Source organism: Lemur catta, chromosome 7 (assembly GCF_020740605.2).
Source record: "Lemur catta isolate mLemCat1 chromosome 7, mLemCat1.pri, whole genome shotgun sequence".
Taxonomy (NCBI): domain Eukaryota; kingdom Metazoa; phylum Chordata; class Mammalia; order Primates; family Lemuridae; genus Lemur; species Lemur catta.
In genome coordinates this window covers 61,027,666-61,054,331 of record NC_059134.1, presented here as the reverse complement: position 1 = coordinate 61,054,331, position 26,666 = coordinate 61,027,666, and the positions used below count along the sequence as shown (strand labels likewise).

General features: G+C 37.7%; 2 protein-coding genes across 2 annotated transcripts; both read right to left on the bottom strand.

Annotated features, from left to right (window-relative positions):
- Positions 1-2,039: 2,039 nt before the first annotated feature.
- Positions 2,040-2,945, bottom strand: LOC123641634 (olfactory receptor 51A7-like). Its single transcript, XM_045556513.1, has one exon. The coding sequence runs from the start codon at positions 2,943-2,945 to the stop codon at positions 2,040-2,042; it is 906 nt and encodes a 301-aa protein (XP_045412469.1).
- A 9,545-nt stretch (positions 2,946-12,490) lies between these two features.
- On the bottom strand, positions 12,491-13,622 carry LOC123641556 (olfactory receptor 51F2-like). Its single transcript, XM_045556431.1, has one exon. It carries the CDS (start codon positions 13,576-13,578, stop codon positions 12,571-12,573), a length of 1,008 nt encoding a protein of 335 aa, XP_045412387.1. The 5' UTR covers positions 13,579-13,622; the 3' UTR covers positions 12,491-12,570.
- Between the last annotated feature and the right edge of the window lie 13,044 nt (positions 13,623-26,666).

Sequence of the window (26,666 nt, the reverse complement as noted above, 5' to 3'; positions counted from 1 at the left end):
TTGTTATAATAGTTTTTATTTTTAAGTCTTCCTGTGTCAGAAGTCCAAATATGTATTAATCAAGGAGAATATGTAGTTATGGTAGAATCATCTGTTAAATACATTCTTTCTCACTGATATAAAATACTATGTAAAGCATCTTATAAATTATATATACATACACACACATATATGTGTATGCACTTTGCTTTTGCTTTACAAATCTTCTTATGGATGGTGACATATCACTGATCTATGATAGTACTTTCATAGTGTGGTTTACTTAATATGTGATATAAAGTAATCCCTTTCTCACAAAACAAGCAAAAGCTTTAAAATTTCTGAGAAGAATTACATTCTATTTATGGGTTAAATATGAGAAAATACACATTAATGATAATAAGTTTTTGCATCCAAGAATATATGATAGGTGTTTCAATTAACAGCATTTTTGTATTATCAATAAAAGTACTTAGTTTAAGTTTATTTCTATGTATTTTATAGATGTATGGTTTTTGTTGCTATTATAAATAAAATATGTCTTATCTTGCATTAAAATATGTTACCAAATTATCAAATGCCTTAAAATTAGTTTTTTTAATGTTTGGATTTTATTTGCATACAGCATATGTAAGTAAAAATAAATGATTATTAACTTTTCCCCAGTAGTCATACATATTATTTCATTTTCTTTTTCATTTAATTCATTAGAATCATCAAAGCAACTGTGAAAGATAATAGTGAAAGTCAATGTTTAAATTTCATTTCTGATTTTAATAGAAATGGCAGGTTTCAGCTTTTAAAATGATGATTTGCTGCTATATCTTTAGATAAACTTTATAATGTTTAAATATTTAATTTATATTTCAATTTTTTTTAATTTCAGGATATTATGAGGGTACAAACATTTTGGTTACATTTTGTGTCTTTGCCTCACCCAAGCGAGGATTAGATGCATGCCTTTCCCCTCTACAATGCTCACCACATCCATTAATTGTGAGTTTACTCCCTCAACCCCCTAATCCCTGGAGAATATTACTACCGTGTGAGCACCATGGTGTTGATCAGTCAGTGCCAATTTGATGGCAAGTACATGCGGAGCCTATTCTTCCGATCTTGCGATACCTCACTTTGCATAAAGGGCTCAAGCTCTATCCAGGAAAATATAAGAGGTGCTAGGTCACTGTTGTTTCTTATAATTGAGTAATATTCCATTGTATACATATTTCAATTTTATTTACTTCTTTTTTTTGAGACAGAGTCTCACTATTTCACCTTGAGTTGAGTGCAATGGTGTCATCATAGCTCACTGCAACCTCAAACTTCTGGACTCAAGTGATCCTCCTGCCTTAGCCTCCCAGAATGCTGGGATTACAGGTGTGAGCAGCATGCCCGGCCTTTTTACTTTTTAGTAGGCTTACCTTCCTAATACTAGGAATGCTTCCTAATACTGAAATGCTTTTTCAGCATCCACTGATAAATTTGTAATTGTCTGCTTCAACGCACTGGTAAATTTTTGATATTGAAACATTCTTGTTCTTTTGTGATTATATAAGAATGTATTTTAAATGAAAAGCAGTAAATCAATGTTGAACTAAAAGCCAGCACCTGTGGCTGCCTCCATGTGTTTATTACTCTTCTAAATTAGGGTAGCAGGGAATTCTCTCTCTATCACAGCAGAGCCTCAATTGCTGCCCTGGTTCTTACTCTCTTCTGGACACTGGCCAAATCCACACCAATTCTGTCAAAAACCTTCAGATATATAATGTTTGCTATTACCACCCTTGGCTCGTCAAGGACACTATTCTCCCTTTGCAAATCACATCAACTTCACTGATAAATTTTGGGGGGAGAAAGTTCTTTTTATCAGCACATAAAGGGATAGAATTAATGTCTTGACTAATTAATTCATGTTAATTTAAGGACTATGAAGTAAATGAAACCATCTCCTATTTAGATGAAACACTGTCCTGCTCCTAAGACAATTTATTGTAGGAAAATGGAACTTCCACGTTGTCCCATCATTTAGACTTCAGGCATAGTTTTTCCAGGACCTTTACTCAAATCTGCCGAGTTTTTACACAATACACAATGGGATTCATCAAGGGTGGTACCAGCAAGAATGCATCTGCTATCAGAATCATAGCTAAAGGGGATTTATGCTTAGCAAAGCGATGCATGGTAGCCAAGGTGATGATGGGCACGTAGAAGATGAGCACAGCACAGATATGGGAGACGCAGGTGTTGAGAGCTTTGAGCCGTTCCCCATGGGATGCAATACCCAACACAGTCTTCAGGATGAACACATAGGAAATAGCAATAAAAACACTGTCTGACATCATGCAGAGTGCAACAAACAGACCATAGTAAAAGTTAACCCTATTGTCAGAGCAGGCCAGCTTCATGACATCCTGGTGGAGGCAGTAGGAATGAGATAGCAGGCGTTTATTACAGTACCTGAGTCTCTTTAAAGTAAAAGGAAGGGGAAGCACCAGGAGAATGCTTTTAATAGCAAATGCCAGCCCAATTTGCACAACTCTGGAGCTGGTGAGGATGGAGCTATATCTCAGGGGGTTGCAAATGGCTACAAAGCGATCAAAGGACATGATTAGGAGGACGGAAGACTCCATGTCTGTGAATCCATGGATGAAGAATTCCTGAGCAATGCATGCATCAGCAGAAATCCCCATGGTGTTGAACAAAAAGATTCTCAGCATAGTGGGGAGAGAGGAGAAAGACAGGCCCAGGTCAGATAGGGCCAGCATGGACAGGAAATAATACATTGGCTTATGCAGGGAAGTCTCTGTTCTGATGACAAATAGGATGGTGCAGTTGCCTAGGATGGCCATGAGGTACATGAGGCAGATGGGGATGGAGACCCAAATGTGCATGTGCTCAAGCCCTGGGATCCCAATCAACAGAAAAGTGGAGACTTCAACTTCTGAGACATTGAGAAGAAACATCATAAATCACTCTCTTGTTTATCTGTCTCTGGGTCAAAGAAAACATCAACAATAGAAAGAAATTCTTATCTTTATTTACTGACCATAACCAAGTTCAGTTGTAGGTTAAATTAAATATAGCTCAATCTTAGAAGTCAAGAAATAATGTAATATAACTTTTCCTATATAAAAAATGTTGTACATTTAAACAGTTTCTTCATAGCATTCATTTAAGACCTTTATGCTATACTTCAAATTTATCCTTATTTTCTGATATAGTTCCAAGTTTTATAGCTCAGAAGAAACAAGGACTTTTGAGACCTTTGTTCTGAAATCACCACCTGTTGAGATTTATACATCAAGTAAACTTAGTGGAATATGTTACAGTCTAATATTGTGAATGTGATCAGTGGCCATGTACTCACATAAAACATAGACACTACAGTTATAGGAATTAAAGGAGGCTTAAATCTTACGTTCGTGTGTATGTGAAAATATAAAATTGGTTTACCACAGAGGCTGGCAGGCTACAATGCAGAGGCAAACTCAGCCCACTGCCTGTTTATGTACAAGCTGTGGGCTTATTATATTTTTAAAGAATTTTATTTAAAAAAGAGAGGGAGAAAAGGCACACATAATAGAGACGATATATACCTACCTGAAAATTATGAGAATTTTAAAATATTTTTTGTGCCCATTTACAGAAAAAGTTTGTTGACACCAAACTAAAAATTATGCATGCAAGCATGCACGCACACACACACACACACTCACATATGCACACATTCATGGTTGTATAAATGAGTATCGTGGGACTGGACTATGAGTCAATAGGAACTTTAAATTTAAGAGTAATTTTTTATTTTTTCATTCAAAAAACAAAAACACATGAAACAAACACACAAATACTTAAATTTGTCCACAAGAATTGTGCAAACACAGGTGCTACTCTCTGTACCGTTTTGTATTATTTTAATTCTCTCCTCATCTCAACTGACTCACTGAGCATCACTCCCAGAACCACAGGCCCCAAACCTCGGCTAGATCTCCAGTACCAAACACCACTTATCAGACTGGACAGTAGCCCGAGGCAGAGCAGTGTGAGTGAGTGCAGCGCCTCAGGGAGCAGAGGACACTCTGACACCAGCTGTTATCACTGAGGTGACCGGCCGCCAGCAGGAAGATCACTGTAAGTGGTGAAAACAAATGGCCACACATGAGCCTTTGTCCTTTCATGGAAAGTTTCTGAGCATTTCTTGGCAGGGGTAAAGAGGAGGTTGCATCCAGAGGGAAGAAATTAGAGGGTGATGGGTGGACACAGAAAGGTATGAAGGAGAAGGGAAACAGTAGCTGGATTTTATTTCTGCTGTCAATATTTTGAAAAGACGTTTGCCTCAAGTTGACCTGAGTTAGGAGCTATGGAGGAGGTTTAGTGGTATGTATGGACATGTCATAGGGAGCAGAGAAGTGATAAGGCTAATGGGGAGAACATATTTCCTACTCACAGAATTGAGTGTCCATTTTGTCTCAGCCTTTCAAGTGTGGTTAAGGCTCCCTTGCCACACACCACACACCACAGCTGCCATTTGGATGTGCTTAAAGCAGTCACAACCTCTCCTTGCAGTTGCTGCTGGCCCTGCTCAGAATGGTCACAGCTCTTTCACTTGTCTCCCTGTTCTTGGATTCCCTTCCCAAAGCTTTTGGCTTCTCTGTGTCTTCCCTTCAGATCTGTGACCAACGCAGGCTCTTATCTCTGGTATTTGGATTTGATTCTGCTCATGCTCCTGGTGCCAGCATCACTGACAACATGGATAATGCTCCTTTTAAGAGCTATAGACCACAAAAAGCTCTACCAGTACAGTCTGTCCTTGTTAGAGGAGTAGGAGTCAGACAAATGGAGAAAAATGATACATTGTAGATCCCTGTTCAGTGAGTCCCCTCAAAATGAACTATTTCCAAGGTTCCACTCTGAGGACTTTCTTGAAAAGCTCCTAACCTACCTCATGTGATTGAATAAATGAGTTATTGTTGACAACTTTGTTTTTCTAAGTGTATTCATCATGTAAATACAAATAAGTACCCCATCCCACATATGGATCCTAATTTTTTTAGCCATAAACCCTGACCAAAATATAGTTTGATCCTTAGGTAGGACAACCCATGAGACATTTTTACCTCTAGCTCTCTGAAAGACATAGAGTTGATCTCTGTAAACTGCAGTACTTTCATTGGGAAAGACAAAATCATAGTAGGGAAATTAAATATGAGCTCCATGACACCTACCAGGCTTCTGGCTGCCTTGTTCCAGATAGAGTATGGAAAGGCTTCAAATTCTACAGCATCTGAAGCTTCTCTGTTCTAGCATGCTGTTGAGAATCCACATCTTTATTTATATTCTCTTATTCTTTCTTCTTTAGCATAGGAATATGCTCCTGAGAATTAACAGACACCTAGTCCCCTGGAAATAATGACTCTATTTATTTCATCTCAGTTAATAAGAGGCTTTCCTGAGAGAATGCATACAAGAGGCTCTGATTGATGGTCATGCCTTTAATTCTTGCAATCCCATTTCCACATCAGGTGCAGGCTTTAGGGACAGCCAGTCTCAGACAATGGTAAAGTCAGCCTATGTCCAGCTGTGGCTCTACCTGAGATTTAGTTTATGCCTTTAAAGGCCTCAACATAAGGCTACCACACAGGTAGACCAGGCAGATCTGAGGTGCAATCCTGCACGCAGCTGTGCTGTTTGTTCATCACAATGTCTAAATTTATTTTTAAAGTGAATGGCTTTAGGCAGGTTACAAGCTCTCAAATTTATCATAGACTCTTCCTTTCCTCATTGTCTTATATCCTGCTCCTTCACATTTATTGGCCCCCTAAGGCACTTAATCTCATAGAACAGAAAGGAATGCCTGGTATCATGGGCCCTCAAGTTCAGAAGAGGACATTTTATTCAGCCCATTACTGTGAAAACTGGAAATAACTAAAAAGTATAATTCTGGTGGCATGTTTGATCAGGACAAATAATTTTCAGCCAAAGAGAACAGAATATAAGGCACAGCAAAACACCCTTGACCCAAAACAGAGTATGCTGGATACATAAGCCAACAATGAGGATTTCGGCTCAATACAAGAGGGGATGTGCTGAAGGTGGGGACCTATCATCAAGTTAGGGAGGCAGAGGATTTGAGAAAAGAAGCCAATGAAGCAGCAGCCTGATTTTAGTGCATGGTTCTTATTGGCTTAATATTTCTGAAGGTTTACTAATATGTGGAGCCTTGATAAAGCTGTGAGCCCTACTTAAGTTCAGAATTTCTTGATATTTGCTTCTTTTTACAGCAAGATTATGGCGGTAGAAGTACAATTGTGGCTATGACACCTAATCTCCTGGCTCTTGGAAGCTCTCAGTCCTAGTGAAACATTACATGTTTCTCTGAAGCCTTAGGTTCCCCCAAATGCAAGTCTTCTGTAGACTCAGTGGGCAGACGCAGTGATGAAACTCCCAGGCAGATGGATGACTCAAACCAGGTTTGTTAGACACTCCAGTTACTTAGAATTGGTTGCTGAGGGTAACAGACAGGAGAGCATGCAGGACCTTCAGAATGATCCTCTTCTAGTATCACTATGTGAACGAAAAATTTTTGCAATGAAAGTCCTATGTGGCCAAGGTGGGCCTGAATCCATGACACTGAGATAATTCTAGCAGGGTACCAGATGACAGTACCAGTAAAAACCAATGCACTGTGTACAAGCTGTTGAGAAACACAGATGACCAAGATAGATACATTGTTTTTATTAAGCTTACAGTTTAAAGTACAAATATATATACTATACTTGTATATGCAAGTCAGTGAGCATGATAACCAATATTAAAAAATGGCAATATAGAGATAAATTTCCAGAAACCCTTGAGCCTAAACTTAAAGCAGTTTTACCAGAGAGTGAGGGGTCCCTAATCAGTTTAGAATGGCTTGGAAAACAAGAACTATTAATACTTCCTCCCATCCCTATTCTTACACACAAAATAGGAGACTTAATTCAACTTGATTTTCTACATTCAAAAAAATGCATATCCCAGTGAGAGTATTTAATAAGATAGTACAAATTTCTAACCTTAATGTACTTATTCCAGCATCAGCCCAGGTTCATAATGGAATTATATGGCTCATGTTTGTCTTATATTACATCTTCTCATTATTTCCTGACACATATTTGCATCATTTTGAGTTAAAAATTCATTGGCTTCCAGGTCCAGAAAAGGGTAAAATGTTACCAGGAGGAAAAACAACAGGAGTAAGGCAATGACAACTCTGATCTTAGAAGGGCTAAATGTAGGTAATATAGGTAATGTTAGGTAACAGATGAAATAAAATATATTATCTTCCTTCTATTTTTTTCTCCAGTTCAAATTGCTGCCTCAGCCCCTCCTCCTCCAGTTCCTCTTTCCCTTATTTCTCTTGTTTCAATTTATTGTCAATATTATCATCGTAATGTAAAAGAGTATGAACTTAGCAATGATAAATATTCCTTGCAAAAGGAGCTTTCTCTCAGCAGCTTTCCTGAGATCACTTCTGGGTACTTTATGTGCTCATAGCATTTTCCTCATTGACCTGGAGCCATCCTCACCCTTTCTAAAAGACTTGGCCCATGAATATCTTTGTCTGGATCATTTCTCTACTTGAGGTTAAAAAAAGAAAAAAATTGGTGAGTATATCATTTTATTAATAATTGATCTATGGGGTTAAATAGGTAAATAGAACTTGCACCCAAAACATTAACAATAGCAACTACAAAAAAGACGGATTTTTAGTACAGCAGGAGAAATGGCTCAAACCTCATTCTGAGGAGACCACACCATCTGTGAACCTACAAACTCTCTAGGCTAAAACATAAAGGTTTGAGTTTGCCTCATGAACTAGCTACTTCCAGTGCTTCATTACAAATCCTTCAGCTTCATTTTCCAATCATTGTTGCAGCAACCAGACCCATCCAACCATTGGCTGGCAGAGAGAACCCAAAAACCTTAAGCCTGCACCGTGCACCTCTTGCTTTTTGCCCCCGGGCTGACACTGAGCCATAGATACCTACAGGTACTCACTTGGTACTCATGCATGTACTAATACAACCCAGAAGTATGTGGGAATTAAGAACTCCTTGGGTATACTTGGACCAATGGGACATGGGTTTCAATGGATGCATTGTTTCCTTCTTTATTTTCTGAGGTGGACTACCCTGAGACATATTTGACAAAGGGTTCAGAGGTGGTCCTGCAGGATTAGGCAATATGATGCTGGCATTGGGCTCTGTAAATATTTCTTTTACCAGCTGGTACAGTGTTAACACTTGTCAGCAGAGGGTGGTGGAGGAACACTGAAAGAAGAAAAGCTTTTCTCTTCTTGATTTCATTGTGGTTTGCTGGCCAGACTCCTACAGAACATGCTTTCTCTCCATTGCTCAACCCTGCGTGGTTTCTCCAGGGCTCAGTTCAGCAGTGCATAGCTTTCTTCAGCACTGAGCCCCTGAGCTTGTTCTCTAGCTCTCCACCAGGACACAATGGCATAATTAGGAGCCCCAGGCAGAATGGACCAGCACTGCAGCTGAGGTAACTTCTTCTATGTCTTCTCCTTAGCTGTGCATATGTGTGTGCACAGCAGGGGCCCATGGGGCCAAACTTCTAGCAAGGTGGCCACCCAACCCTCATCCTGGGAAGGCAGCCTGGAGCACCCCAGCCTAAAACACACGTGGAGCTGCACTATGCACCTATAGAAAGCAGTCTCTCCAGCTCCCAGTTACAGCAGTCCCCAGCAGCCAGCAGCTTCCCTGGCTCCTAGAGAGTTCTGTGGCTCAGCACCTTGCTATGGAAGGCCTTCCCTGGAGCCATGAGCGGGTAGATCTATGGCAGGCCTCACTAATAAGACACATTAGTGACTTCACAGGTAAAGAGGAAGGAAAGGAGGATTCATCCTTGGTTACTTTATCTCAACCCTTCAGGTAATGGTTGCTCCTTATACCTGTTTCTACTAGATTCTTTATAGTTTTCTTTAACTAGCCAGTTTCCCCACTACTTTAGCTCCCTGTTAATAATTCTTTATGTTAAACTTTTTCTGTTCAAATAAGTGCATGGTTTCTGTCTTCTGATTGGACCCTGACTAACATAACATCAAACTCAATAAGGTGTTTGCATCACCTTATCCTCCTACCTCTTTGTCTTCAGTTGTCCCTCATTTACATTATGAGTAACATGGTCAATGGACAGCTAAGACCCTATTGCCAGTAGTCAGAGAGCTGACAATAGTTCTTGAAATGACCTCATAATTACTAAGACACTAATTTGTGATTGACTGCATGAGTTTCAGGTGGAAGATAAGGTGTTCAGTTATACGGAAACTGTGGATCTTGAATCTAGCCTTCCATTTTTACCCAAAAACATTCATGCTAAAGATTATGGAATGAGCTAATTTTATTATCTGCATTGAAAACCTTGAAATAAAACTGATTAGATTAAGATATACAGCTGACAATGAAGAGAATGCCATGAAAATCAAAGGACTTCTATAAAATAAATTTAAGGAAACCCTCATCTCCTTCAGCCATAAATCACATATCTCTAAAACTCAGGCAGAGAATTTAACTGAAAGGGCAGCAGAGCTGCAAGGCAGCCTGGATGCTCAGTGTGACAGATCTATGATAAAGTCAGAGCACTGAAGAAGAATGGAAATAAAATAATGGGAAAATGGTGAGATTCACACTCCTGGAATGTTGGCATTGGAGTGAGTAAGCCTTCCAATCTAGAAAACTCTGAATATTCCACGCCAGCAGAAGCAACTCCCTTCTCACTTTTCAGAGTATATTCATTTATTCCTGTCTGGAGACCTTACACAATCCACACCTGAGTAGGCTGCCTCACAAGTGATACCTTCTCTCCACAAGAACTTCTCCATTACTTCTCATTGTGCCAAAGACAATAACTCATCAGGTCTCAGCAAAGCCTGAGAAGCAAAATATTAACATTCTGGAAGGAAATAGCTTATCCATTGAAGGTACTTCAGAACCTACCTAATTTTACTAAGTGGAAACAAATAAATACTAGTAGGAGTTAATCTTGAAAGTGTTAGATCCAGGCAGCAGAGGAAGTAAGTGGTGGTATGAATATTAATTCATATAAAAGAAAATGTATTGATAGGAAGACACTCGTGCATGATTTGGGGTTATATGTTGTATCAAGGATACCTGGAAATTGTGCAAATGCACTGCTGACATGGATGTTTGAAGCTGGACATGATGGTGACCTACAGCAGATTAGGTGGAAATAGCAAATACAGTTAGTGTAGTATAGACTCATAGAATTATCAGGGAAGTGGATGTGTTAGAATGGTTTTAACAATTAGGACCAGAAAATTTTCCACAAGATTATTTTCTCTGTGAGGAAAGAGAGGACACTTCTTCACTAAGGCAATAAAGGGTGAATGTGTAAGAGGAAATCTGGTACATTTTAAAGTTCAGCAGTTGCTGTGCTCTGTAGGCTGTACTTAGCAATGAAATGTGTTTCTATGGAACTGAGCTCTCTACCAACAACGAGGATGAAGGTATTTTGGGACCACATGGCAGTAATTAGCAACCAGATGTCAGATGGGTATGATTACTGCAAGGACAGCAAGGCTAGAATGGGAATTAGAGTGACAGAATCCATGGTGATCTGTTGCAATAGATGCGATAGATGATAGACTTCCTGAAGACAAGTTAAGTAGACAGTCGACTAGGATGTTACTCAGCAAACATTTAAAATAGAGAACTGCTGAGCACCAACCTGACATCAACCACATCATGGGAAGTTGTAGTCACTTAGCCTGTTATAATATTTAAGTCACTTCAAGTATACAGAGTCCATTAATTGAACATGAGTCTTGTTCTCCTCCATGAAGTACCCTGCAGTGCCACTGCCAGTATGCAATAAAAATTATCCAGATTTTTCCCAAGTTGACCTATGGCCACTTACAAATGTAAGCATTCATTGGAGAAAGAAGGATCCCCAGACTCTTTGAGTACTGTTAGATATCGGCTATACCTTACTGATAATAGTCACCCGAATATACCATCATGATTTTTTTGTTGTTGTTAACATATTAGACTATTGAGACAATGTGATTAACAGACTCTGGATAAAGTTTATCTCAAAGCTCAATGATTTTTCAGCTTTACCTGTGGTTATTCTTTATACAGATTAACTGTGTAACTGGGAATAATATACTTAGTAGCTACAAAAATTCTACTGTTGTTACCAGCTCTGAGACATTTAAAAACTTGGTGGAATTAATGATGTGCTAGGTCAAAAAAGCACAAATAAATCATGTGAATAGTTGGCCCAGAATCCCATGGCACCTATCTCTGTTACGTAGATGTCTCTGCATTAAACACATCCATGGCCTTATTGAGGGATACTGATAAGATGCTGGAAAAGGAGGAAAATATTCGGGTTTGGTTAATGGATGGATTTCTGGACAAGTTGGTACTAACCAAAAATGACATACATCAGCACAACAACCTTATACGTAGATGGTCATACAGAAGAGTGGGGAAGGAACATACCTCTACTGGGCATTATTTTGAGTAGTACCCATGGTTGTTAACTTTGTATGGAAGGAGAGACGATCTGAGTTCTGTGGAGATACATGGACTATTGGTCTTTGCTGAAAGGATTGGATAGTTGGTCAGGGGATGCAACTAGTAACTTTGGACAAAGGAAGACAAAGAAGTCTATATGTGATGTGTATATTGAAGTGGACAAAAAGGTAGATATCTTTGTGTCTCATATTAATATTCACTGGACAGTACCCACTTCATAGGAGGAACTCAACAACCAGGTAGAAAGTGCCTACATGTGGATATCAGCCGGACTTTGCTCCACCATTGTGAGTCCAGTGGTACCATAAGTGGTGTCATAAAGGCAGAGGTAGAGATAAACATGAGCCAAAAGTGTGGGCCCCCTTTTACCAAAGCTAATCTAAGTAAATTAATAGCATTTTCCTCACTCCGAAAATATTATCAATGTTATTACCAATTTTTATTCTTTAGTTAACAACCACAGTGACTGATGCTGAGCACTTGATATGGTATTTTGCATTTACACTGGATAGCCCCTGCACATAATAAAGGGCAAAATAGTTTCATCTACATAAGACCCAAGATTTAATTACATTGATATGCATTTTGGGATTCACACAAGAGAATGTCTGTTTGGAAGCATGCAGAGAATCAAGAGTTTAAAGAAAAAAACCCAACTAATTAATGTGTTTTTATGTGTAATTCAGAAAATAACAACTAGCTTATTAAAAAAGTTTCCCACATTAGATCTGGACTTTTATAATTGTATGCTGAGTCTGAATTAACATTTTATGTAGGTCTTATACAGCTTGCAAATATCAATAGTTGTTTATATATGTTATCTCACTTTATATTGAAAACAAAATCATAGTTCAGTTGACACCGATATGAATTTACTGACAAACTGAGTAAGCAAATGTCATACAACCTATAGCTTACATAATATAAAATGTTGAAGGTATGTCTAAGCACTTTGGGTACAATTACCACATTCTAGCAAAGTGCTTATTCATAAATGGCTTTATGTCTACTCTGAGATAACTGATGATTAGATTTGGAGCTTCTTCTGAGTTAAAACCTTGATAATGGCCTTTCTAATCTGCTTAGTCTTTACACTATAGATGATAGGGTTGAGCACAGGAGGGACAAGCAGGAAGACATTGGCCATGATGGTGTGGACAAACGGAGGTGCTGAGTGGCCATAGTGATGGACAAGAGACAAGCTGATGAGAGGGATATAGAAGATGGCAACAGCACTGATGTGGGATATACAGGTGTTGAAGGCTTTGTGTCGCTCTTCTGAGGAAGCAATGCTGAGAACAGACCGGATGATCAGGATGTAGGAGAGCAAGATGCAGGGGCAGTCAAACCCTGCAGTGGAGAAGAGTGCAAACAGACCCAGGATGCTGTTGATTCTGTTGTCTGTGCAGGAGAGTTGAATGAGATCAACATGGTAGCAGTAAGAGTGTGAAAGGACCATGGAGCTGCAGAAGGAGAGCCTCCTGACAAAGAGCACAACTGGCAACATGACGGCAACGTTCCGTACCAACATGCTAACCCCAATCTGGGCAATCCTGGCATTGGTGAGGATGGTGGTGTATCTCAGTGGGTCACAGATGGCCACAAAGCGATCAAAGGTCATGGCCAGCAGAACGCCAGACTCCATGAAAGTAAATCCATGGAGAAAGAACATCTGGGCAATGCAGGCATTTAAGTTGATCTCTCGGGCTTCAAACCAGAAGACACCCAGGGTAGTAGAAAGTGTGCACAGGGACAAGCTCAGGTCTGTGGCTGAAAGCATAGAGAGAAAGTAATACATGGGCTCATGGAGGCTCTGCTCATGGAGGACCACAAACAGGATCATGCTGTTTCCAGACAAGGAGATGACATACAAAAGACAAAGGGGGATGGAGATCCAGACCTGGGCTGCTTCCAGGCCTGGAATGCCAGTCAAGAAGAAGGTCAGAAGCTGAGTACTGGTATTATTGAGGACCAACATAGTGAAGGACTGAGAAGACAGGGATGTTTGAGTAATTGAACACAACACATCATACATAGCTTATCACTTAGAACATCTTTCTGGCACTCCAAGATTCACTGAATTACTATTAACATTTCTAATTCTCTAAAAACTTAAGCATTTTCTGAGTTTCCTGGACCTTCAGACTTTTCTCTCAGACTCTCAGTGCTTCACATTTATTGAGAAAAGAGAATTAATTCCCTGAATTGTGCCACATCAAATTTTCTTAAGTACATTATGCTTACAATTTTCTTTAGTAGCAACAAACATCACCCTTGCCAATAAAAGTCTCTGGTCGAATATGTAAACAATTCATCATAAATTTGGTTTCTAATACTTGTTGAAAATAAACTATTAATTCTGGAATAAAACACTGAACAAACTAAGTCATATCTGAAATGTGAACATCGTTAGGCTTCCCTGGGAAATATTCAGAAGAATGCCAAAACATCACTGAGACACACATCTATTAATATATATGCCATAATAGGGCTGCCTAAAAAGCAATCCTAAGAAAAATAAGTATTAATCCTATTTGTTGAGAGCTCCCTGTGTTGCTAATATTTTATATACATTATATAATTTCATTCATACATCAACTCCAGGATGTTGATAGTATATTAACTCAATCACCTAATGTTATCTTTATAAAGCACTGCCTAACTGTTGATAAAAACCACAAATATAAGAAAGTTGGAGAAAAGAGAGACACAGAGACAGACAGAGAGAGGGAGGAGGAGGAGCAGGAAGAGACGAAGACAGAAAGGGAAGGGGGAAGGAAGAAAGAAAAGAAGAAACGAAGGAAAGGAAAGAAGGAAAGGAAGGAAGCATGAAGTACGAAAACAACAAAACTATGGTTAGGGAAATATAATTTCAAATATAATGGAATGGTATGTAAATATATGACAATATATTTTATGACATATATAAAATAGACAATTTTATAGGAAAACATCAATCACCAAGCTAGCCAAAGAAATAAAATATAGCAGATAAGAAATGGTAATGACAGAAAACAAGCTTTACCAGCTAGGTGAATAACAGCATGTGTTTCGATCTGTGAGTTCTGTCAAACTTCAAGTAAAAAATAAATTAGAGTTTTTCTATCTTTTACAAATTTATCTAGCCCAGAAGAGACCCCCTAGGGGTCATTTGGCAATGTGTAGATACATTTTTGGATGCCACAACTTGGAGGGAGTGTCACTGACACCTAATAGGCAGAGGCCAGGGGTGCTGCTAAACATCCTAAAATGCTCAAGACAGCCCCTCAAGGCAAAGATTTATCCAGCGCAAAATATCTCTAGTGCCAAGGCTAAGAGATCCTATTCTAGAGCATATGAAAAGATGTAAAGTTATTCATCTAATTGCTTATGAAGACAGATGCAAACATTATAAATAACACTAGCAAGTCAGATGCTACCATGCTTTGAAAGAATATTGCATTTTAACACTGTTGACCTTGTCTTATGAATAAAAAATAATTAAATTAAGAAATATATCAATAGTATGACTCTACTGATAGATTAAAGGAGAAAAAACATGATTTTCCCTAGAGATGAGAAAAAATATTCAGAAAATTCAATGACAATTTATAATAAAATTCTTAATGTCTAGGAAGAAAATAAAAAATAAAAGTTTCCTAATGAAAAATATCTTCCATAAATTCAGAGCAAATATGTTTACAAGTGACCTATTAAAAGCATTTTCATTAAAATCAATAACAAGATACCACATTTACTATCACACCACCATTCAACATTTTATGGAACAGTATTAGCAAACAAAAAAGTAAATAGAAGAAAATCATGTCACTTTTGAAAAGAAACAAAAAATGTCTTAAGGTTTTAATTGATTTTTCCCTGAAAAATCCAAAGAATAGACTGCAAAATCTTAAAATAGAGTTTACCAAAATAACCAGATAAACATATATCCCAAATTAATAGATTTTTCTGTTCACAAAATTAACCACTAAGAAAATTTCATAAAAATAAGGCTTTGGTGTTTTTTATTTGTATATATTCATGAAATACAAGTGTCATTTTGCTACATTGACGTATTGCATTGTGGTGAAGTCAGGACCTTCAGTGCATCTGTCCCTGGAGGAAGGCACATTGTACCACCAAGCAACCTCCCTTCATCCATTCCCCTCCCCTTTATTCCTTAATTCCTTTCCTGCAGATATTGAAGAATCTTCAATAGTGAACAGATGTGAATTCTCCCATTAATTAACACATAAATGAAAGCATTATAATAAATAACATGAAATAATTTTTAATGAATCATGACAAAAGGATCCTAAAATACATACTACAAATGTGCAAATATGTTGAGTATAATATTGAGAACAACCAAAAGGGGTACTCGTCCTTTGATGCATCAAAATGTAACATATAGCTATTTTCATTAATGAAGTATAATATTGCCAAGGCATAAATATCCTGGAAAATAATAGTACTTCTTTAAAAATATGAATGAGAATAACAAATTTGGCAATGGTATTTTATATCATTTAAAAAAAGAACTAATGATGTGATAAATAAGGATTGGCCAATTTGCTAACAATATTTAAAAACATAAAGATCCTTACTTTATACATTCCTGCATTTAGAGTAAAGATTTCAAGACAAAAAAAGAGTCATATAATAATATTAGAATAAATTAAGGAAAATACATTTTGAATTTTTTAAGGATTAAAGACACTAAAATAAAATAGTTATATAGAACACTCCTCAAAGTCAAATACAACTGATTGCAAAAGATATATGTAAACAAAATTAGAGATACAGCATGTCATACATGCAGTAGAAGCCCAAGACCAAAGAACACTTACATATCTAGTTAAAAGTGACAGTCTGAATAAAAGTATAGGAAATGAGATGGAAACAGAGATTTGAACATATTTTGGAAAAAAAGAATTAACAAGACTTAATTCCCAGGGCAAAACTTGGTACAAGGCTAGATGAGAAATTGAAGAAATAAGAACAACCTGATTTATGATTGTAAATGGGACAGTAGAGGAAGTGAAAGATGTCAGTAAAGAGATGGTGTAAAGCTCCCTCTACCAGAAGGTGAGAAAATATCCCCCACAGACCCATCAATCTGGCCATTTTGGTAATGAAGCAACCAACAAAACACCTGGAAATTGATCTTGGCTACTTTATTTCACACATATTTGTTATAAACTCAATGCACAACATCCACTCTGAGGACTTTTTTTTTATAACTTTTCAATAAAATTGCCGGACTAGATTAGTGCTTGTAAAGCATGCCTGCACATTAGAGTCATTTGGGAAGTTTTTTAATCTCTAATCATCAGGGAAATGCAAATCAAAACTGCAATGAGATATCACTTATCTCCAGTGAGAATGGCCTTTATCAAAAAGTCCCAAAACAATAAATGTTGGCCTGGATGTGAAGGGATAAGAACACTCACTCATACACTGCTGGTGGGCCTGCAAACTAGTGCAACTTCTGCGGAAAGCAATAGGAAGATACCTTAAACAGATACAAGTAGACCTACCATTTGATCCAGCAATCCCATTACTGGGCATCTACTGAAAAGAACAAAAGATATTCTACAAAAAAGACATCTGCACTCAAATGTTTATAGCAGCACAATTCATAATTGCAAAGACGTGGAAACAACCCAAATGCCCATCAATACATGAGTGGATTAATAAAATGTGGTATGTGTATACCATGGAGTACTACTCAGCTATAACAAACAATGGTGATATAGCACCTCTTGTATTTTCCTGGATGGAGCTGGAGCCCATTCTACTAAGTGAAGTATCCCAAGAATGGCAAAATAAGCACCACATGTACTCACCAACAAATTGGTTTCACTGATCATCACCTAGGAGCATATTTAGGAAGGACATTAATTGGGTGTCAGGCAGATGTCGGGGGGGGGCAGCGGAGAGGATGGGTGTATACATACATGATGAGTGTGGTGCACACCGTCTGGGGAATGGACATGCTTGAAGCTCTGACTCCGGGGTGGGGCAAGGGCAATATACATAACCTAAACTTCTGTATCCCCATAACATGCTGAAATTTAAAAAAAATATGAAGCCAAGATCTCAGCCCAGATCAAATAAGCCCAAATATCTGGGGATAGTGGGATAGTGCCAACGAACCTGCTTTAAACTACATTGTGTGTCTGGTTTGGGGGGGCTTTTTTAGATTTTGGGGGGGGTGATATTCTGTGGTTTCATGAATGGTGAGTAAGTTAGAAACAGAAAGCAATAACCCTAAATATAGATTTCTGTGTCCAGGAGCTTGGGTTATGGAGGAAGTGTAGATATTGGGAAGTACGATCATTCTGGCCAGGCAGAATAATAAAGGTGAAGATAGAAGTCCTTGCTCCTCCACTGAGGCAGGTGAACCTTGGTAACACACTCTCATCTACGGTCCCTCATCTGTAAATCTTGGGCTTTAAAAATATCCTCTGTCTTCCTATTTCCAGTTGTTTCTATTTTGGTCAAAATGCCAAAATGTTTTTGAAGTACTTCTTTCTAAATATAAATGGTTATAATTAAGAGAGCTAGAAGTGAACTCGGAAAATAAGGATCCCATAATAAGAAGGGAACTCAGAAAATGAGGATCCCATAATAAGGTGAATTGAGGCCAACTGGCAAGACTCAAAAAACTTTATTTCCTAACAAACAAAGGTATAGAAATCAGTCAAATTTAAAAGCTGAGTGAAGCAGCAATAAAACATACACTATATGTCACATAGAGCCATACGGAATCACAATAATTTTACTCCATTTCCTTGAGATACTGGCTTTGGTGTTTTCTCCTGGAAAAAAAATTTTGTTTGCAAATGTCTTACTGATATCTCACTAATTCCCACATCCTTCAGTTTGAGTCTGTTACTCTGAACCCATCTTCCCAATATTTCTACCCTTCTGCCTCTCATTTACAGCCCTTTACCTCTGAGCACCTGCCTATCCGCTCCCCATCCCTCCCTCTCTGCTCTATCTCTTGCCCTCCAGGTTAGACCTCAACAGTCTCTGTCTTCTTGGCTTGCTCTTTCCTGACCTAGCATCTTACCTGGCTCTCAACAGAGAAAGAGGTGCATTTTACACTCACTGCCCGGCTCAGTGTGTGTGGATGGCTCTTGGACCTGGCCCTTAATAAGGATCCCAGCATATAACCCAACCCTGCTGCCAAGAGACCCTGGGGACTCGACCCTAGGTGTGATGACTAGAGTTTCCCAGGAGGCTCCTCACACTAGACTGAAGCAGATCCAAGTAATATGTTTGCATCTCCCTTTTAATGTTCTTTTTTTCTTCCTTAACTTTAGATTCTACTTCGTGCTATGTAGAAAGCGGGGAATAAATACCCTTGCACTTTCCCCCTTCTTTTCTCCCTCCTTTCCCAATTTTAGTTACCTGTAGCATAATGACTCCCTGGATGAAATATATAAATCTAAATACAGTCTTATAGCTATGATTTCATATGTATGTTTAGATTTTTCAAACTTCAAAAGCAACAAAATTTTGATTAAAATATGGTTAAATAACTAAATATTCAACACAGCATATATAATCTATGGCATGATGAGAAAAAGAACGACACATCATCCCATGTCACATCACTGTAAGAGAAGGCACCATTCATTAGAAGAAAAATAATTCTTTCATTCAATACTAATTCAGTTGCTCATAATTATATCAAATTTCTGTTTATTTTAGACCATCGATTTTCCAGGAAAACTTTTTATTTTCTATGAAATTTAAATTATCTTTCATTTTGTCTGATTGCAGGATAAAGAAAAGCTTTTTTCATTATCTCACTAATGACTTAAATGGAGAGATAGCAATGCAGTAATGCTAGGGGACTTCAATACCCCACTTTAAGCAATGGACAGATTGTCCGTACAGAAAACCAACAAAGAAACATTGGGTTTAAACTGCACTCCAGACCAAATGCGTCTAACTGACATTTATAGAATATCCACAACAGCTGTAGAATACACGTTCTTCTTGACTGCATATGTAACATTTTTCAGGATAGATCATCTGTTAGGAAAAGAAACAAGACTTAAGGAATTTAAGAACAAAATCAAGTATCTTTTCTTAAAACAATGCTATAAAACTAGAAGTTAATACTGGGGAAACCTCAGAAACTTTATGGAAATAACACAACATGCTCCTAAGCAACCAATGGGCTGATGAAAAAATTAAAAAAGAAAACTGGCTGTGGTGGCTCATGCCTGTAATCCTAGTACTCATGAAGCTAAGGTGGGAGGATCACTTGAGCTCAGGAGTTTGAGATTGCAGTGAGCTATGATGATGCCACTGCACTCTAGCCCAGGAGACAGAGCAAGACTCTGTCTCAAAAAAAAAAAAAAATCAAAAGATTTCTTAAGACAAATGAAAGTGGAAACACAACATACCAAAAGCCTATGAGGTACAGCAAACACAGTTATGGGGGGGAAGTTTATAGCAATAAATCCCTACATCGAAAAAGAAGAAAGATCTCAAATTATGGCTATTTGTTCAGAAAGAAAATTAAATCTCTAAAAAATTTAGTGAGCATACAGATAACCTCAGGATCTTGTTAAAATGAAAATTTGGATCCATTAGGACTAGAATGGGGACTGAATTGTGAATTTCTGACATCACTCCTGCTCTGAAGACATATTTTGTGCACGATTCTAACATGTTCTCTTTCTCTTGAGGAATGTGGGATTATTGCATTCCTGGGATTATTTTACATGGCATCCCTGAGTAATTTTAATACATATTTGGTTATCAATTGTTGAACTTTATTATATACCTATTTCAGTTGGTAACACATACTCCAGGATTTTTTTTCTCAGAAAGAAATGCACATAAATGATAAATTTGCTTTCTCTTTGCCTATCTAAAATACTTCTTTTTTTTCTGTTATATTTCATGGATATATTGACTGTATACAGAATTATTATACTTTAAATAGTTTTCTCTAAGCATTTTTAAGTCTTACTTTAATGTAGTTGATAAGACTACTAGCTCTCCCTGCTGGCTACAGAGCTAGTAGTCTTACTCACTACATTAGACTAAATCTTAAAAATGTTCAGAGAAAATTATGTAGGGCATAACACCCCTTAGAATGCAACCTGACATGTAGAAATTATTTGAAACTCTCACAAATTCACTGCTAGACCTGTATACACTAAAATGAATCTCATCTGTCTTCCTTTGTATGTCATCTTTCCCCCACTGTTTTAAAGTATTAGACTCTACTCTTTGTCATTGGTGCTTTGAAATTTCACAATATTATTTCTATATACTTTTTTTCAGTTCATTCTTTTTTCATCTTGATGAGTAGTATTCTATAGGATAAATGTAGCAAATTTTGTTTAATCATTGACAGATATTTGGATGGTTTCCACATTTTAGATGCCATGAAAACAGCTGCTACAAACATTCTTAGACATTTTTGTTAGTGGCCACATAGACCACTTCTTTGGAGTATGAAAAGAGAAGAAGTGGAATGTCTTGGTCAAAAGAAGGTGTAAATTCTCTTAGAAATTGCCAAAAAGATTCAATTTATGAGTACTTCAATTACTCCTCATTCTTACCAATACTTAGTGTTATCAGAGAATTTAATTTTAGCTGTTCTAATGCATTTAAATTATTACCTCTTTGTGGTTTAAACTTTTATTTTTCTAATGAATAACAATGTTCAGCTCTTTTCAGATGTGCATTTGCCATCCATGTACTTCCTGTTGTGAAGTGCGTGTTGAAACCATTGTCTTATTTTTTCATGAGTTGATTGTTCTTCTATTAATGGATTCTGGAGCTTTCTTTGCCAGAAATATGCATTTTCCATATTTTCTCTTTGTGTAACTTGCCTTCCACTGTAGTAATGGTAGCTTTTGAAGTAGATTTTCTTGAATATTTTAATGAAAATCAATTGATGATTTTTTTTTCTGCTATGGCTAATTAGCTTTGTGTCCTGTATAAAAAAAATCTGCTCCCCTTAAGTTCATAAAAACATTACTATACTTTTCCTTTCTTTCATAAGCTTTATAGTTTCAGCTTTTAAATTTAGGTTTATGTTACATCTCAAATAAAGATTTTTTATTTTGAGGTAGAAGGGGATGAGATTCATTTTGTTTTTCATGTAGATATTCAGTTGTTCTAGTAGTATGAACATATTTCTGTCACTGAATTGCACTGATTCCTCTATTGAGAATTGATTACTTATATGTTTGGAGCTATCTCTGGTTATTTTTTTAATTTTTTCAATAATGTATTGATCTATCTTTACATAAATACAAGGCTACCCCTAGAATACAAGAGACACTTGGAAAATATGTTTCATAGGGTTCCTGTCTAGATAAAGAATTTCAATAAAACTAATGAGTGCGATGCACACTATCTGGGGAATGTACACACTTGAAGCTCTGACTCGGGGGGATGGGGGGGCATGGGCAATATATATAACCTGAACTTTTGTACCCCCATAATAAGCTGAAATTTAAAAAAAAGTCCACTAGCCCATGTGAGGTATAATTATTTACATATGAAGATATAGAATAATAGATACAAATGCATTTAATTTTGTGTTAGTTTCCTAGGACTACCATAATAGAATAGCACAAACTAAGTGGGTTAAACAACAGAAATTTGTTGTGTTGTAGTTTGAAGGAGAGCAGCCCAGGCTCAGGCTCTCTGCAGAATTGACTCCTTTTGTTGGCTGTGAGGGAGAATCTGCTCCATGTGTCTCTCCTACTTTCTGGTGGTTTTCTACAAACCTTGCTTTATAGATGCATCAGAGATTGTCACTATGTGCATATCTTTGTATTCAAATTTCCCCTTTACATAAGACTCCAGGTATTTTGATTTAGGAACCTGTCATACTCCAGTATGACCACATTTAATTTAACTAATTACAGCAGCAATTACCCTGTTTTTAATTAAGGTCACATTCTGAGGTACTGAGGGTTAAGGTATCAACATATGAATTTTGTAGGGACACAATTCAAACAGCAACAGTTGTCCAATCAGGGCACATACATTTTGTAGATATTTATTTTGCAGTGCCTAGAACCTTCACTACAATGTTGACATTTCAGTTTTCTTAAAATTAGAGGAGGGCAGAGCATGGACATAGATATTTCCCCTCTAACCAGATTTGATTCACTTATGTGAATGTGGTAACACACCCTCCATGTTGGAGAGGACGATGGTGAGAGCTTAGGTGAGTAACAAGCAGTGAGGCAGGCAAAAGCTATCCCATGTTCCCCTTCCACAGGTCAAAAATGAGGAGCTTTAATCTTCAACATCAGGACTGGAAATTCTTCTTCCCAAGCAAAAGCTCTTTTGTTATAGCTTGAAGGACAGAGTCTGAGCAATATACTTAGCCAGGAAGGTTAGTATATTGTTATTATAATTATTATAAGCTTCTAATGTCATGCCCCTGCACCATTAAAAAGAGAGAAATGTAAAAGTATTTTGGGATATTTTGAAAACCCAAATAAGGCTGTTTACCATGAACTTGCAACAATAATGACCTGATCATCTGTGTTATTGTTTCTAGCAGTTGCTTGGTAGCACAGGGATAGGAGGAGATGATGTTTTGAATGGTAGCTGTGATGGACAAATAGTTACTGAGGTTATTCACATTTGTATAGTTGAAATGATGGACTTTAAGGACTATATTTTATGCAAAGGAGTTAAAAGAAGGTTGAGGATATATATAGATAGAGATACGGATATAGATATAGATATATAGATAGATATGTGTGTATTATACTTATCCCTTTATATATAATATATACATTATATTTGTTCACATAAAAAAATTCATATTATATATCATATACTATATATACATGTTTACACATATATAAAGAATTGATGACGTGGAAGGACATGGGATGAATACAAGAATTGGAAAGATGGATTTTGTAAAGGGCAGGATGCTCGAAAATGATAGTATTCTAGTATCTCTGAGCTGTGACAAGGTTCAGGTCATGCTCATATGTGATTGTGAAGATGAAGGCCAACATACATGAGCATGTAAGAACTATGAGGCTATGGATGTTGCCTAGGTTTCCACAAAGATATAGTGAAGAGACCCACAATTTTCATGTCAATATTGCCACAAACCTTTTCTTTCATCAAAACTTCTATTCTAACCATTGTTCTTGCCCCAACCTTGTAATCCTGAAATTACAGATTTGTGTGACTACACATTTATTGTAACCAACATTTATTAGGCTTTCAATGCTACCCAGAAATCCTTGTACATGCTAATGGAGACTGGGCTTCAGAACAGGGCCGTAAGCCAGGTTCTTAAGCCCTTGGTGAGTCTGGCAGAGGTACCAGCTTTGGAAAGATTCAAATGATGAAGGGCCTCTAGAAGCATCATCCAGGAAAATTCAGATATTTCTACTACAGGCTGCTTTCAGCCAGCCATGCCCTACAAACCTGAAAAGTCGTGTGATTGTCCTGAGACGTGCTTTCCAGAAGAGCTGGGTCATGTCTGCTTGGAGCCATGTGGCCTTTGGGATGGTGGAAGAGTCAGAGATGAGGAATTACAGATCCTACTCTAGATAGCACATTCTGTTTGGAGAGAAAAGTACCTCTAAAATCAAAGTATAAAAAAAAAGAATGCAAAAGCACCTGAACTTTACTCTGCTTTCATTGTGCTAAGCACCATAAAAACTGAAAATAATTTGCAACCTGAGATAAAACCAAAATTACAATGTGTGATGTCGCCCTAATCCTCGAAATAATAAAACCTTGGATATTTCCTGTAAACCTGGACTCTCTAACAGAAACAACTGTATTTCTGATATTGTGAGGCTGATATCTAAAACTAAATCATGAACTTTTTGACTATGATGACCGCAATCTACCAACACATCATTGTAAACCTGATAACCTTGATAATTTTTGTGTTATTTTTCTCTCTTTAAATAAATGTTGGGTTTTGTATTTTATGAGATATATCTTCTGAAGTTTGATTGCTTTGCACTCTGCTCAAATAATATTTTATTTCTGTTTTTAAATGCTTTTTTCTTGAATCTTCCTTTGACATCTCATAAAGTATGAGATAAATAAAACGATCAGAGAGCGCTGAGAAAAAAATAAACAAGGTGATACCAGCAGGGCCCTGTATAGAAATAGAGAGAAAAAAAGCTGTGTGTAGGCTTGAACTGTTCAGGTTGACTGAGGAGAGCCTTCCAGCCCCATAAAGGTTTATAAATGACTATGGCACCATCTCTATTGGAATTTCTTTTGCCTCTTCTAATAATCACCAACTCAGAAGACAGGGGTCTTGGAACCATACCTACTACAGTGAACACTGGAGCAATAGATGATCAAAGATCCTCATCAAACCCACACTACATATACATACACACTCATATGTTTACACTCTGATTTATAACCTCACACTACCAGGTATGTAGGTAGGCATGTAGCTTCACAAAGCATGTGCTTTCAGTGACCATATACTCACAGCATGATGGTAGCACACTAATTACACATACATAAAGCAATTGATTATTCATACCTTCACATATATGCATGCTTTTACACATACTTACTTAAACTCACATGCAAATCCGGTCACTGGTACACATACCTCTCAGATACACACATCAACTTACATAAGAACACACTTCCTTTTGCACAAAATATCTTTTCTTATAAATATACATACTCTGACTAAGAAAAATACATGCAGACAGATGAGCTCACACTCATATAATTTTACCAATACACCTTCTTGCACAAGCATTCAAATACCCTATCTCCCCATTTGTATACAGAGGAGAAAGGAAAGTTAGGGGTTAATGCTCCCAGCTTTAGTCTGCAGTCCCAAAGGAAGCCAGTGTGCTTATGAGGAGGCAGTGCGGCTCAGGGGCAGTGAGACAACTAATGCTGGGGGAAGGGAAAGGCTAGACATGGTCTGGTGCTTTAAATAGGCCCTGATTTGAGGCCTCTGCCAAAGGCTAAATCCCAGGAGCTTTTTAGAACTGCTTATGGTCATGCCCTGTGTAGTCAAAGATAGAAAACAGCAGAGGGTGAGTGATTCCCTGTGCCTCAATCACCTCTTCCCTTCCCAGAGCAGTAGGACTCACTGAAGCTGTGAGAAGCAGGAAGGCAAGGCAATGCACTGTGCATAATGGCCCGACCCACTGGGAGCTTCAGGTCCAGGGATCTATGACCAGGGGGCTTCATTCTGAGATGAGGAGAAGACTCAGAACTTCCACTCTGTCCTCTCGGAGACCCTAGAAAGGTAGGAAGACTGCCTCCACACACCAACTCCATGAATGAGGTGGGCTCGGAAACCCACCCTGCTCCATATTGCTCTATGGCTTAGTTTCAGATTCCCCCAAAGAGAGAAAACAGAGTCTGAATTTCCCTAAGCTGTTCCTTACCAAGGTCTCCGTTGTTTTTATCCTTCGTCCTTCCATTGGCTTCAGTAACACAACTCACTGATGGAGTTAACTATTTTCCATAATAGGTGGAAGAACTCAAGCCCACAGAGCCTGTGAGTAGTACCTCCGGACTCAAACCCATTCTTACACATAACGCTTGAGCTCCACTCAGTGGTAGGCAAATCTACATTGTGGTTTCACAAGTTAAATGTTATTTTGGGAAACAGAATAATTGAATCTTAAGTTCAAATTTCATCCCCCTAGGTATAGTGTTTGAAAAGAGTATGATTTTATTTTAGGTGTTAGTATGTACTATGTTCATAAGAATTCTAGCCTGTGAAAAAAGAAGAAAACACATTTAATGACATGGTAGGGGAGGAGGAAGTATTGGAGAAGAAGAGAAATTGTATGGTTCTTCTCTTTCCAACCTCTTAGGGAATACACACTCCCTTCCCTCATCCTAGCAGCTACCTGATAACCTGCACTTCCCATATTGAAAACATCACACACTGGACAAAAATGACTGAGGATTGGCTAACTCCCTGTCCAATGTAGCACTAACTCTGCCCATTTTAAGCTTATAAATCTGTGAAGAAAAAAAGGCAAGGGTTCTTCTGACAGTAAGAGCTCTAGATTCAAAGGATCAGAAGAGGAAAGTGCAGAGAGGGAAATGAGGCATCTTTCAGGAGTCCCCTTCTCCTGAGTCAGTCTTGGGTCCTAGGACTTGTGC